A 15,179-nucleotide genomic window follows, 5' to 3' on the forward strand; every position below is an offset into this window, starting at 1 on the left:
GAGAAGAAGATTTTTGAAATTTTAGTCAATTTGACCCTTTTTGGCCCCACCCCTCAGGCCCCTGGGGGCTTAGGACTAAACCGGCAACTCTTTTTGTTGACCTTTGTCCATGGAAGGTCCCTGCAAAATTTCATTGAAATTGGTTCAGGGGTTTTGGAGAAGAAGTCGAAAATGTAAATTGTTCACGGACGCACGACGGACGACGACGGACAAAAGGCGATCGCAATAGGTCACTTGAGACTTTGTCTCAGGTGACCTAAAAACAAATCACAGTATTTCATTTTCACCAAATTTGCATGGACTTCGTTACCAAACCAGACTGAAGCAAAACACTAAGTGCAAGTAACCTTAATAGTATTTTGAATCTGCACCTCCGCCTAGGAATGCTTCCAGTCAAATTTGATCAAATTTCAATCATTGATTTTAGAACAAGAAGCTGTTTTAAGAAATTGTTGACAAACATCATGGTATGGCATAGGCCCACCTTGGTCCTTAATTGCATGTCTTCTGTCAGAGTCCTATAGAAGTATAGACTGTTACCAAGCAACAAGATGAGTCACCAAAATGACACCTAATTACCACAGAACACCCCCAAACTCTTCTGATTGTTAACTACTTTTCTTTTGTTTCAGGGTACTGCTGTTTTATGTGACAGCTGCCAATGTGACACCTATAGATACAGAAAGTGTACCAGTAGCATACCACCAATTATGTACACTTGGAGACCCATCACATCTCCTAAATCCTGTCATAGTCCCTTCTACACAGCCTATCTCCTAACATCTCCCAATCCTGTCATAGTCCCTTCTACACAGCCTATCTCCCAACATCTCCCAATCCTGTCATAGTCCCTTATATACAGCCTAACTCCCAACATTTACCAATCCTGTCATAGTCCCTTCTACACAGCCTATCTCCTAACATCTCCCAATCCTGTCATAGTCCCTTATATACAGCCTAACTCCTAACATCTACCAATCCTGTCATAGTCCCTTCTACACAGCCTATCTCCTAACATCTCCCAATCCTGTCATAGTCCCTTCTACACAGCCTATCTCCTAACATCTCCCAATCCTGTCATAGTCCCTTCTACACAGCCTATCTCCTAACATCTCCCAATCCTGTCATAGTCCCTTCTACACAGCCTATCTCCTAACATCTCCCAATCCTGTCATAGTCCCTTCTACACAGCCTGTCTCCTAACATCTCCCAATCCTGTCATAGTCCCTTCTACACAGCCTATCTCCTAACATCTCCCAATCCTGTCATAGTCCCTTCTACACAGCCTGTCTCCTAACATCTCCCAATCCTGTCATAGTCCCTTCTACACAGCCTATCTCCTAACATCTCCCAATCCTGTCATAGTCCCTTCTACACAGCCTGTCTCCTAACATCTCCCAATCCTGTCATAGTCCCTTCTACACAGCCTATCTCCTAACATCTCCCAATCCTGTCATAGTCCCTTCTACACAGCCTGTCTCCTAACATCTCCCAATCCTGTCATAGTCCCTTCTACACAGCCTATCTCCTAACATCTCCCAATCCTGTCATAGTCCCTTCTACACAGCCTGTCTCCTAACATCTCCCAATCCTGTCATAGTCCCTTCTACACAGCCTATCTCCTAACATCTCCCAATCCTGTCATAGTCCCTTCTACACAGCCTGTCTCCTAACATCTCCCAATCCTGTCATAGTCCCTTCTACACAGCCTATCTCCTAACATCTCCCAATCCTGTCATAGTCCCTTCTACACAGCCTGTCTCCTAACATCTCCCAATCCTGTCATAGTCCCTTCTACACAGCCTATCTCCTAACATCTCCCAATCCTGTCATAGTCCCTTCTACACAGCCTGTCTCCTAACATCTCCCAATCCTGTCATAGTCCCTTCTACACAGCCTATCTCCTAACATCTCCCAATCCTGTCATAGTCCCTTCTACACAGCCTGTCTCCTAACATCTCCCAATCCTGTCATAGTCCCTTCTACACAGCCTGTCTCCTAACATCTCCCAATCCTGTCATAGTCCCTTCTACACAGCCTGTCTCCTAACATCTCCCAATCCTGTCATAGTCCCTTCTACACAGCCTGTCTCCTAACATCTCCCAATCCTGTCATAGTCCCTTCTACACAGCCTGTCTCCTAACATCTCCCAATCCTGTCATAGTCCCTTCTACACAGCCTGTCTCCTAACATCTCCCAATCCTGTCATAGTCCCTTCTACACAGCCTGTCTCCTAACATCTCCCAATCCTGTCATAGTCCCTTCTACACAGCCTGTCTCCTAACATCTCCCAATCCTGTCATAGTCCCTTCTACACAGCCTGTCTCCTAACATCTCCCAATCCTGTCATAGTCCCTTCTACACAGCCTGTCTCCTAACATCTCCCAATCCTGTCATAGTCCCTTCTACACAGCCTGTCTCCTAACATCTCCCAATCCTGTCATAGTCCCTTCTACACAGCCTGTCTCCTAACATCTCCCAATCCTGTCATAGTCCCTTCTACACAGCCTGTCTCCTAACATCTCCCAATCCTGTCATAGTCCCTTCTACACAGCCTGTCTCCTAACATCTCCCAATCCTGTCATAGTCCCTTCTACACAGCCTGTCTCCTAACATCTCCCAATCCTGTCATAGTCCCTTCTACACAGCCTGTCTCCTAACATCTCCCAATCCTGTCATAGTCCCTTCTACACAGCCTGTCTCCTAACATCTCCCAATCCTGTCATAGTCCCTTCTACACAGCCTGTCTCCTAACATCTCCCAATCCTGTCATAGTCCCTTCTACACAGCCTGTCTCCTAACATCTCCCAATCCTGTCATAGTCCCTTCTACACGGTCTATCTCCTAACATCTCCCAATCCTGTCATAGTCCCTTCTACACAGCCTGTCTCCTAACATCTCCCAATCCTGTCATAGTCCCTTCTACACAGCCTGTCTCCTAACATCTCCCAATCCTGTCATAGTCCCTTCTACACAGCCTGTCTCCTAACATCTCCCAATCCTGTCATAGTCCCTTCTACACAGCCTGTCTCCTAACATCTCCCAATCCTGTCATAGTCCCTTCTACACAGCCTGTCTCCTAACATCTCCCAATCCTGTCATAGTCCCTTCTACACAGCCTGTCTCCTAACATCTCCCAATCCTGTCATAGTCCCTTCTACACAGCCTGTCTCCTGACATCTCCCAATCCTGTCATAGTCCCCTCTACACGGTCTATCTCCTTACATCTACCAATTCTGTCATAGTCCCTTATATACAGCCTGTCTCCTGACATCTCCCAATTCTGTCATAGTCCCTTCTACACAGCCTGTCTCCTGACATCTTCCAATCCTGTCATAGTCCCCTCTACACGGTCTATCTCCTGACATCTCCCAATCCTGTCATAGTCCCTTCTACACAGCCTATCTCCTAACATCTACCAATCCTGTCATAGTCCCTTCTACACGGTCTATCTCCTGACATCTCCCAATCCTGTCATAGTCCCCTCTACACAGTCTATCTCCTAACATCTCCCAATCCTGTCATAGTCCCCTCTACACAGCCTGTCTCCTAACATCTCCCAATCCTGTCATAGTCCCTTCTACACAGCCTATCTCCTAACATCTCCCAATCCTCTCATAGTCCCTTCTACACAGCCTGTCTCCTTACATCTCCCAATCCTGTCATAGTCCCCTCTACACAGCTTGTCTCCTAACATCTCCCAATCCTGTCATAGTCCCTTCTACACAGTCTATCTCCTAACATCTTCAATCCTGTCATAGTCCCTTTTTCAAACCCCATCTCAAATTACATCTTATGTGAATGTTAATCTTAATCATAGTCTAATAACAATTGTCTTGGAAAGGGACTATGGAGAATTAATGCAAATTTATTCCATAACATATGACTACACAACATCTCTATAGGTGTTAACTGATTATTTGGGATTTGTGTTAACAAATGACTTCGGAGTTCTAACATGGTCAAAGTTGACAAGCCTATCTGATCAAGTTCCTTAAACAGCTATGAAATCATTTGCAAACATAGCAACATTTATAACTCTCTACATATTAATAAACACAGTTATCAAATATAATGCCAAGAAACATTTAAGGCGAATCAGTAAGATTTTCTACAGGAAACTTACTACAGTACACAATACAACATGGTGCCTATCTACATTATGAACAACACAGTCACTTGTTGACAATGACTGTGAAATGTCTACGCTATGTATGCACAAACCTTACTCTATCCACACATCCTTAAACTAGGTTGACAACTCAATAGACACAAATAGACTAGGGTACTGACCCTGGAAATCTGGTCATCAAAGCCCTGTGCTTGGACAGCGACCGGCGTGTCGGGGGTCAGCTGTGGACTGCTCGACTGGTAGCCTTCCGGGCTACGTGGGGGAGGGGCCTGTGAATACATGGGATGCTGGTTATGCTGTGGGGTAGGAGTTTTGGGGGTAAGGGCTGGAGATTTGGGTGGTAAGTCGGATTGTGGGACCAATGTTATTGGAGGAGGAGGATGGTGTTTCAGTTCGTGCGGAAGCAGCCGGTGACGATAGTCCAAATCTCTCACATGACGTTGTTCCCGAACCATCTCTGCGGTTTTCAGCGAGAGATGAGATGCCTCGTCCATGTGGCTGATGTCTCCGTTTGTCTGCTGTTTGTCCCGATTGCCCATTCAGTGAGTGGTGGAAGACCAGAGAAGGAATACAGAAAGAAAAAAAAGGGCATGCAACAGTTAGACAAAAATCACATCCAAACAACAGGTCTTTACTGCAACAACACAGCACCACAGACACCATCATCCATAAACAACACATCTACCTTCATCGTTTTTTCAAAATAGTATTTATTGATTTCTAAAAAAAAAAAAAATTGTTCAGCTTATAAATTTTACCAGTACTATCATCTGTTTAAAAAATTCCAAAGTGATTTGAAGTTACAAGTTTCTTTTAACATTTTTTTATCCAAAATTTTAAATCTAAAATATAAGAATTATTTTGACAAACTTGTACATATATATATATGTACTTCTTTATCACAAATTTATATTTAATCTGTTTATGAAATTTTCAAGCATATCATTGATCCTGATCTACCCAGATCAAACTGATCACCAAGTCGACCAAATGTTTGATCTGTGATGCTGTGTTGACATGATGACAGAGGATTTTGCATGCTTATCTACCTCCTTCTGATGAATAATTATTATTTACAAAATGCACACATTAATGAAGAAATGTCTGTACATAAATATAGATAGATATTAACAATACACCTGCCACATGCCAAACAAGATACCATCTGTGAGAAAGACCAAAAACTGTGTGGTTTTATGTGAAATATCTGTTCAGCCCTAACACTGTTACCGTGACAACCAGACTGTAGACTCTCCTAATTACTCCATGTTCAATGGAAACCGTCAGAAATAATGGTTTTATTTGTAACATTTTTACTTAGTAGTTTATCACAAATATAGAAACTCTAATTTTGTTATTATCATGATAACTATTTTCTGTTGAATTTCTATGGAAGTCGAAAAATATTGTAATAATTGTGGAAATTCTTGATTCTGTAGAAATAAGAAATTAGATAAACATTGAAATCTGCCTAGACTCAATAACTCATGGACAACATTTATTGTTCAGAGTACATAGGTTCTATGATTGCATGGGTTTATCTAGTTTATACAGGGTTCAGTTTACACAAGTTGCACTGAAGCATGTTTCCCTTGATAAGCTATGCAGTAATTAACATTCTATACTTATTTCCAAATGATCAAATATAGTTATCGTAAGTAAAATTTGATTTCTTCTTATTGCCAGAATTAATGTTTGTCAAAAAATTCACACATTACCAATGGAGCTTTCCAATTACCTCATTAGAACTCTATGTCCACCTCAACTTATATGACTAGTTGTATAGATATCAACAGCCCGGTTGTCTGTGTAACTTAAAGGATGACAGAAGCAAGCATAAGCCACTTTATTAGTTCATTGTTATTTACATCAAAAGCTTAAGGAACTCTCAGGTCATGTTCTCTGCTGTTACAGTTTCTATACAAGGAACTCTCAGGTCATGTTCTCTGCTGTTCCAGTTTCTATACAAGGAACTCTCAGGTCATGTTCTCTGCTGTTATAGTTTCTATACAAGGAACTCTCAGGTCATGTTCTCTGCTGTTACAGTTTCTATACAAGGAACTCTCAGGTCATGTTCTCTGCTGTTACAGTTTCTATACAAGGAACTCTCAGGTCATGTTCTCTGCTGTTACAGTTTCTATACAAGGAACTCTCAGGTCATGTTCTCTGCTGTTACAGTTTCTATACAAGGAACTCTCAGGTCATGTTCTCTGCTGTTACAGTTTCTATACAAGGAACTCTCAGGTCATGTTCTCTGCTGTTACAGTTTCTATACAAGGAACTCTCAGGTCATGTTCTCTGCTGTTACAGTTTCTATACAAGGAACTCTCAGGTCATGTTCTCTGCTGTTACAGTTTCTATACAAGGAACTCTCAGGTCATGTTCTCTGCTGTTACAGTTTCTATACAAGGAACTCTCAGGTCATGTTCTCTGCTGTTACAGTTTCTATACAAGGAACTCTCAGGTCATGTTCTCTGCTGTTACAGTTTCTATACAAGGAACTCTCAGGTCATGTTCTCTGCTGTTACAGTTTCTATACAAGGAACTCTCAGGTCATGTTCTCTGCTGTTACAGTTTCTATACAAGGAACTCTCAGGTCATGTTCTCTGCTGTTACAGTTTCTATACAAGGAACTCTCAGGTCATGTTCTCTGCTGTTACAGTTTCTATACAAGGAACTCTCAGGTCATGTTCTCTGCTGTTACAGTTTCTATACAAGGAACTCTCAGGTCATGTTCTCTGCTGTTACAGTTTCTATACAAGGAACTCTCAGGTCATGTTCTCTGCTGTTACAGTTTCTATACAAGGAACTCTCAGGTCATGTTCTCTGCTGTTACAGTTTCTATACAAGGAACTCTCAGGTCATGTTCTCTGCTGTTACAGTTTCTATACAAGGAACTCTCAGGTCATGTTCTCTGCTGTTACAGTTTCTATACAAGGAACTCTCAGGTCATGTTCTCTGCTGTTACAGTTTCTATACAAGGAACTCTCAGGTCATGTTCTCTGCTGTTACAGTTTCTATACAAGGAACTCTCAGGTCATGTTCTCTGCTGTTACAGTTTCTATACAAGAAACTCTCAGGTCATGTTCTCTGCTGTTACAGTTTCTATACAAGAAACTCTCAGGTCATGTTCTCTGCTGTTACCGTTTTATATACAAGGAACTCTCAGGTCATGTTCTCTGCTGTTACAGTTTCTATACAAGGAACGCTCAGGTCATGTTCTCTACTGTTACAGTTTCTATACAAGGAATGCCTAAGTCATATTCTCTGCTGTCAACGTTTCTATACAAGAGGCCCAGAGGGCCTGTATCGCTCACCTGGATATCTTAGCAAGCATGGCAAAATATTCTCCAAATAAGATCCAAGGGAATGGGCCAGACCCCAAGGCCAATCCTTGTAGCATATCTGTATTAGATTTTTCATGCCCAGCAATTTTGTTGTTGGTTATGGGGTGGGGATCTCAACTGTTTCCAAGGTGTGACTCAGAAACTAGGTTCCTAAGGTTGTGGCCGGACCCAAGGATCAATTATAATATCATGGCTGCATTCATCTCTTTATTCCAAGCATTTTTATATACAGTTTTGGGGTGGGGATATCAACCGTTTCAAAGTTATGACCCAGAGACTGTCTCCAAGGGTGGGGCCAGACTCCAGGGCCATCCTGAAAGCATATGTGCATTCTTCTTTTTTTACTTAGGAATTGTATATATGGTTATAGGGTGGGGATGTCAAGCAGTTCCAAGCAATAAACTATTTTTTTTGCCCCGCCCAGGAGGTCAGCCCCACCATTTGTACAATTTTGAAACCCCGCCTCCCATGAATGCTTCCGACCAAATATGATTGATATCCAGTGCACAGTTCTACAGAAGAAGTCGTTTATAGCAATATGGCCTAATTGCCCCCTTTTGGCCCTGCCCTACCATTGGTACAATGTTGAATCCCCACCTCCTAGGGATGCTTCGAGTCAAATTTAGTTAAATTCCAATCAGTGGCTAAGAAGAAGAAGTCGTTTGAAGAAATTGTCGACAGACGGACTGACGCCATGGTATATATGGCATAAGCTGCGAACAAGGAATGCTCAAGTCATGTTTTCCGATGTTACGTTTTTATGCTGCAATCAGGCAAGAGCAGAAATGTGCATCATTTAGTGCATGTTACTCTCAATTAGTGTATAACATTACAGTCAGGAATATAGATACATTTTAATTTGGAAGAAAACATGTTGAGAGGTTGATAGATTTAGCTACAAGTATACGGTAAAAGTTTTCTTAGATACTTGTAAAACCAAACAGAGAAGATGCCTTACCTGGCACCGGAGTTATATTATAGGTAGTTTTCATTATTTACAAATACGAACTGTAGTAAAATTTTAGCCATTTACTACTTTTGGGCCCTGCAATCTTATTGCTAGCTCATCAAATTATTCCAAACAAGTCCACCTAAGTTTGAATAATTTCCTGCTGAAAATGGTCAAAATATACCCAAAAGTGATACTTCCCTATATAAGTTTTAAACTTATAACTCGACCCCCACCACAAGGGAGAACAGATGACCCGAGGTTACTGAAATTTACAATTTGAACGATGACCTGAGTTACTGAAATTTACAATTTGAATGATGACCTGAGTTACTGAAATTTACAATTTGAATGATGACCTGAGTTTCTGAAATTTACAATTTGAACGATGACCTGAGTTACTGAAATTCACAATTTGAACGATGACCTGAGTTACTGAAATTCACAATTTGAATAACGTCCCTGATGATATTTCAATCAATGAAGAGAATCAGATGCTAGTACATCGGAGTCTACAGAATATTTTTGAAATATTGGGGTTGGGGCAGGAAGCCCAATTTATTTGATTCGATACCCTCTTTCTACAAGGATGATTCTAACCAAGATTGAATGAATTTAACATGTTGTGTTTGATTTGAGTTTAAATTTTAAAGTATTTGCTGGGGGAAATTACAAAGAAAAAATCCCATTTCTAAACTGTACAATCTACAAATAAAACATTTCATTTCTTTTTTAATTAAAATGGTTACTAAAATCTGGCATGGGCAGATGAGTTAATCAACTTAACTGAAAATTTCTTATATTCTAAAAAGGATAAATATTATAACTAGAATAACAATCTATCAATCCCAACAAATCTTGTGGAATGAAAAATATGTTATACCTTCTAATGAAAATGATAAGACTACTACATTACATCTATATCTCTGAATATAATGATGAATCTATGATCATTGCATTAAATTCCAAGTCAAACATACATAATAATAGTATTTCACAAGCCTATAGAAGTAGAACTGAAAAAATCATACATAACACATTCTATATCATACCTGATGGAAGTCTATATATTCATAGCAAATATAAATCTATCACCAGTTTCATATATATACTAAATGCTGTATAAACAGAAAACATGAACAAGGATACTTAAATAGAATATATTTCTAGCTACACATGGAGTTAGGTGAGGATAATATCAAAATAAAACCTGTTGGAAAATGAGCAAAGGAGAGTTCCCAGTTCACATGGTCTCTTAATGTTGAAATGAAACACTGGACAGGCAAACATTTTTCCAAAAAAATCCAAACATCTTTTTTATTTTGATAAAAAGTCAGTCATATTCAGTCCTATATAGGATGTTTTAAGAGTTATTTTGAAAAGTAATTTCTCAGTCATATTCAGTGCTATATAGGATGTTTTAAGAGTTATTTTGAAAAGTAATTTCTCAGTCATATTCAGTCCTATATAGGATGTTTTAAGAGTTATTTTGATAAGTAATTTCTCAGTCACATTCAGTCCTATATAGGATGTTTTAAGAGCACCCTTTCATACCTAGACATGGTCTCATTAATCTCTCAGTATTAAAACTTTATTGTGCCTTTACCACTAATCAGAATACAATGTTTTTACCACTTATCATAATGCAATGTTTTACCACTTATCAGAATACAATGTTTTACCACTTATCATAATGCAATGTTTTACCACTTATCAGAATACAATGTTTTACCACTTATCAGAATACAATGTTTTACCACTTATCAGAATACAATGTTTTACCACTTATCATAATGCAATGTTTTACCACTTATCAGAATACAATGTTTTACCACTTATCAGAATACAATGTTTTACCACTTATCAGAATACAATGTTTTACCACTTATCATAATGCAATGTTTTACCACTTATCAGAATACAATGTTTTACCACTTATCAGAATACAATGTTTTACCACTTATCAGAATACAATGTTTTACCACTTATCATAATGCAATGTTTTACCACTTATCAGAATACAATGTTTTACCACTTATCAGAATACAATGTTTTACCACTTATCAGAATACAATGTTTTACCACTTATCATAATGCAATGTTTTACCACTTATCAGAATACAATGTTTTACCACTTATCAGAATACAATGTTTTACCACTTATCAGAATACAATGTTTTACCACTTATCATAATGCAATGTTTTACCACTTATCAGAATACAATGTTTTACCACTTATCAGAATACAATGTTTTACCACTTATCAGAATACAATGTTTTACCACTTATCATAATGCAATGTTTTACCACTTATCAGAATACAATGTTTTACCACTTATCAGAATACAATGTTTTACCACTTATCAGAATACAATGTTTTACCACTTATCATAATGCAATGTTTTACCACTTATCAGAATACAATGTTTTACCACTTATCAGAATACAATGTTTTACCACTTATCAGAATACAATGTTTTACCACTTATCATAATGCAATGTTTTACCACTTATCAGAATACAATGTTTTACCACTTATCAGAATACAATGTTTTACCACTTATCAGAATACAATGTTTTACCACTTATCATAATGCAATGTTTTACCACTTATCAGAATACAATGTTTTACCACTTATCAGAATACAATGTTTTACCACTTATCAGAATACAATGTTTTACCACTTATCATAATGCAATGTTTTACCACTTATCAGAATACAATGTTTTACCACTTATCAGAATACAATGTTTTACCACTTATCAGAATACAATGTTTTACCACTTATCATAATGCAATGTTTTACCACTTATCAGAATACAATGTTTTACCACTTATCAGAATACAATGTTTTACCACTTATCAGAATACAATGTTTTACCACTTATCAGAATACAATGTTTTACCACTTATCAGAATACAATGTTTTACCACTTATCAGAATACAATGTTTTACCACTTATCAGAATACAATGTTTTACCACTTATCAGAATACAATGTTTTACCACTTATCAGAATACAATGTTTTACCACTTATCAGAATACAATGTTTTACCACTTATCAGAATACAATGTTTTACCACTTATCAGAATACAATGTTTTACCACTTATCAGAATACAATGTTTTACCACTTATCAGAATACAATGTTTTACCACTTATCAGAATACAATGTTTTACCACTTATCAGAATACAATGTTTTACCACTTATCAGAATACAATGTTTTACCACTTATCAGAATACAATGTTTTACCACTTATCAGAATACAATGTTTTACCACTTATCAGAATACAATGTTTTACCACTTATCAGAATACAATGTTTTACCACTTATCAGAATACAATGTTTTACCACTTATCAGAATACAATGTTTTACCACTTATCAGAATACAATGTTTTACCACTTATCAGAATACAATGTTTTACCACTTATCAGAATACAATGTTTTACCACTTATCAGAATACAATGTTTTACCACTTATCAGAATACAATGTTTTACCACTTATCATAATGCAATGTTTTACCACTTATCAGAATACAATGTTTAACCACTAATCAGAATACAATGTTTTACCACTTATCAGAATACAATGTTTTACCACTTATCAGAATACAATGTTTTTACCACTTATCAGAATACAATGTTTTTACCACTTATCAGAATACAATGTTTTTACCACTTATCAGAATACAATGTTTTTACCACTTATCAGAATACAATGTTTTTACCACTTATCAGAATACAATGTTTTTACCACTTATCAGAATACAATGTTTTTACCACTTATCAGAATACAATGTTTTTACCACTTATCAGAATACAATGTTTTTACCACTAATCAGAATACAATGTTTTTACCACTTATCATAATGCAATGATTTTACCACTTATCAGAATACAATGTTTTTACCACTGATCAGCATACAATGTTTTTACCACTTATCAGAATACAATGTTTTTACCACTTATCATAATGCATTTTTTTTTACCACTGATCATAATGCAATGTTTTACCACTTATCAGAATACAATGTGTTTACCTCTTATCAGCATACAATGTTTTTACCACTTATCAGAATACAATGTTTTTACCACTAATCAGAATACAATGTTTTTACCACTTATCATAATGCAATGATTTTACCACTTATCAGAATACAATGTTTTTACCACTGATCAGCATACAATGTTTTTACCACTTATCAGAATACAATGTTTTTACCACTTATCAGAATACAATGTCAATTTCCATTTTACAATGATGAGTTTAAGGACTGATAGTCACAAAATATTCAGATTCAACAAAAATCTGAACTAAATTTATCTTAGTTACTTATTAATCCCCACCGGGAAAGCATTGCCCATCAGTTACCATAGAGAATCGGATATTTGTTTTTTGCCCAAACTGCCCTTTTTCCATTGATGTGTTTGTGTAATAGTTCCCACTGATTCTCTAGATTTATATGACATGGCATTATTATCTCTAAGGTTTCATGAAATTAGTACAATTTTGAAAATTTTGAAAAAATAAGGTAAATTGCATTCGGAGTGTGGCGGATTACCGAACAAGTGGCCAAAACCCCCTGAACTGGATGTATAATGAAATCAAAGGTTTCAATTTGGATTTATTAACAAATCTCATATGCATGCAAATCATCATCAAACAAATGATCACTTGTCCTCCATATGGACAGTAAAGGTAACAGACATGATAGAATCTGTTAAAACTTTAGTAATGGCTGAAATGCTTTGAAATGAGATCTCATATCTTATATATCATGCAAAACAGACCACCATACCCAGACATTCTTGTGTTTGACAACATTGAAATGAAGTCTGAAATTCTGACTCAAATATTGTAGAAACAAGTAAAAAGAAAGTGTTTTTTTGCAATTCTTACGAGATTTTTGGTATGAAAATAGCCAAACATTTTGAATTTAAATATCATAGAAATCAGTATTTTTTTTTTTTTATCAAAATTGAGTTGAAATCACAATTCTTACGAGATTATTAGTATGAAAATAGCCAAACATTTTGAATTTAAATATCATAGAAATCAGTATATATTTTTTTTAATATCAAAATTGAGTTGAAATTTAAAGCACTACCAAGTGTTTCAGTGTCCAACAGTGAGAGACCAGACAGAGCACAGAGCATTGTCCTAAGCGAGGTGTAACAGCAGGTTCACGTCTATAAAACAGGGACAGTGAGTCTGTGTGCCTACCTCTGTAGTCGACCAGCCACATTTCTCTATGCTGTCGGTGGTGCTGTACCCAGAGTCACTACTCAGCACCGTGTGACGTTTCCAGGCCTTACTCTCTGGTGACTCCAACATGTTGCGGAATTCCTCTGATGATCTGTAATTCATAAATGTAATAAAGACATTGATTCGTTTAGGATTGATACAGCCCGGGTCAAAAGTGTTGGAGCAAGCGACTCCAATCTCTAACTAGGGTGGGGTTTTGTTCCCTTATCCTCCTTATGAATGAAACCAATAGAGCACTTACATGTTAGTAAGGGCCACACCATGTGTCCTAACATAACCCTACCTGGTCTATTTTAAGTAACAGCGACCTCGTCCTTGACATTCAAAACTTTTTAAACTCCTATTGCATATCTAAATAACTCAGTGTATCACCATGTCAAATTTCAAATTGATTAGTGTTCTGGATTCTGAGATAAGGACCGTACACTCTTGTTCAGAAAGATTGGTCTTTTGGATTCCGAATTAGTTGCCGGAAACGGAAAAGTGAACAGATGGATGGACAGAGTAATTACTAAAGGGCAGCCACATCTCTGATCCACGGCCCTAATTATCACATTAATTTGAGATTTCATTTTGTATAAATAGATTTGTTGGTCAAGAATTTCAGAACCAAAATTAAACTTTGATGTGCAGGAATGTTTAATTATGATTTTTCATGAAATCAATGATATGCTAACCAGTGCAGCATACTGGATTTCATACCCACTGATAATAAAAGGTGACAGTATAAGTTAAAAATCCATCTACATAATTGATACATAATTTACTCATCCTCGTCCATATATCCAACATGAACAGGAAGCACATTGTTATATATATACTTTTACATTTTCTTGGGAATGGTATACTAGGATCAACCTTTTTGTGAAAATGCTATAAAACTTTTAATGTTTCATGAGATTTTGCTGATATTGGATTCAAAATTCTATCTTAATAAATATCCAAAAACTTGTGAGATTTCCAATAATGATTTCTTGACATTGAACTTTTGTAGAACTGGAGATTTTAGCGAATAAGCAGTGCTACATCTTTATCGTTTGTAACATGATTGCTGTGAGTGATGGGACAGACACGTACAGGGACTGCTGTGGTGGTAGAGATTTTCTGAGACGTTTCATTTCAGCATCGTTCATGACGCCTCTTTTCCTCTCCTCCCTGATAGCCTCTATCTGAAGGAACTTCATGATGTGCTGTTTACCTTTGGTACATACCTGATGAACACAAACAAACAAACAACATGAACAAGTCACCTATACCAGGTACATAACCATATAACTTGACCAAACATAACCATATAACTTGACCAAACAATATTTCTCAAAATCCATATATAATATGATTTACATTATCTATAGTAATCTATAAACAATATGATTAACATTATCTGTAGTTTTAAATTTTCAAATATATTTCTCAAAATCCATATATAATATGATTTACATTATCTATAGTAATCTATATACAATATGATTTACA

The 15,179-nt window shown here is 37.1% G+C and overlaps 1 protein-coding gene across 8 annotated transcripts in view; it reads right to left on the reverse strand.

Annotated features, from left to right (window-relative positions):
* LOC110462215 (leucine-rich repeat and calponin homology domain-containing protein 3-like) overlaps positions 1-15,179 on the reverse strand; it is a 93,157-nt gene that overhangs the window by 44,012 nt on the left and 33,966 nt on the right. For 5 of the 8 annotated variants that reach the window (XR_002464255.1, XR_002464254.1, XM_021516073.1 and 2 more), the window contains exons 6-8: positions 14,781-14,914; positions 13,662-13,794; positions 4,294-4,650 (exon numbers count right to left, since the gene is read on the reverse strand). Coding sequence is in view for 6 of the 8 variants with exons in the window: in XM_021516073.1 (XP_021371748.1) it covers positions 4,294-4,650; positions 13,662-13,794; positions 14,781-14,914 (624 nt within the window). In the remaining 2 variants the exon portion in view is untranslated. The remainder of the gene's footprint in view (positions 1-4,293; positions 4,651-13,661; positions 13,795-14,780; positions 14,915-15,179) is intronic. The other 3 variants (XM_021516074.1, XM_021516075.1, XM_021516076.1) reach the window with 3 other exon arrangements.

Source organism: Mizuhopecten yessoensis, unplaced genomic scaffold (assembly GCF_002113885.1).
Source record: "Mizuhopecten yessoensis strain PY_sf001 unplaced genomic scaffold, ASM211388v2 scaffold10763, whole genome shotgun sequence".
NCBI classification, from domain to species: Eukaryota; Metazoa; Mollusca; class Bivalvia; order Pectinida; family Pectinidae; genus Mizuhopecten; species Mizuhopecten yessoensis.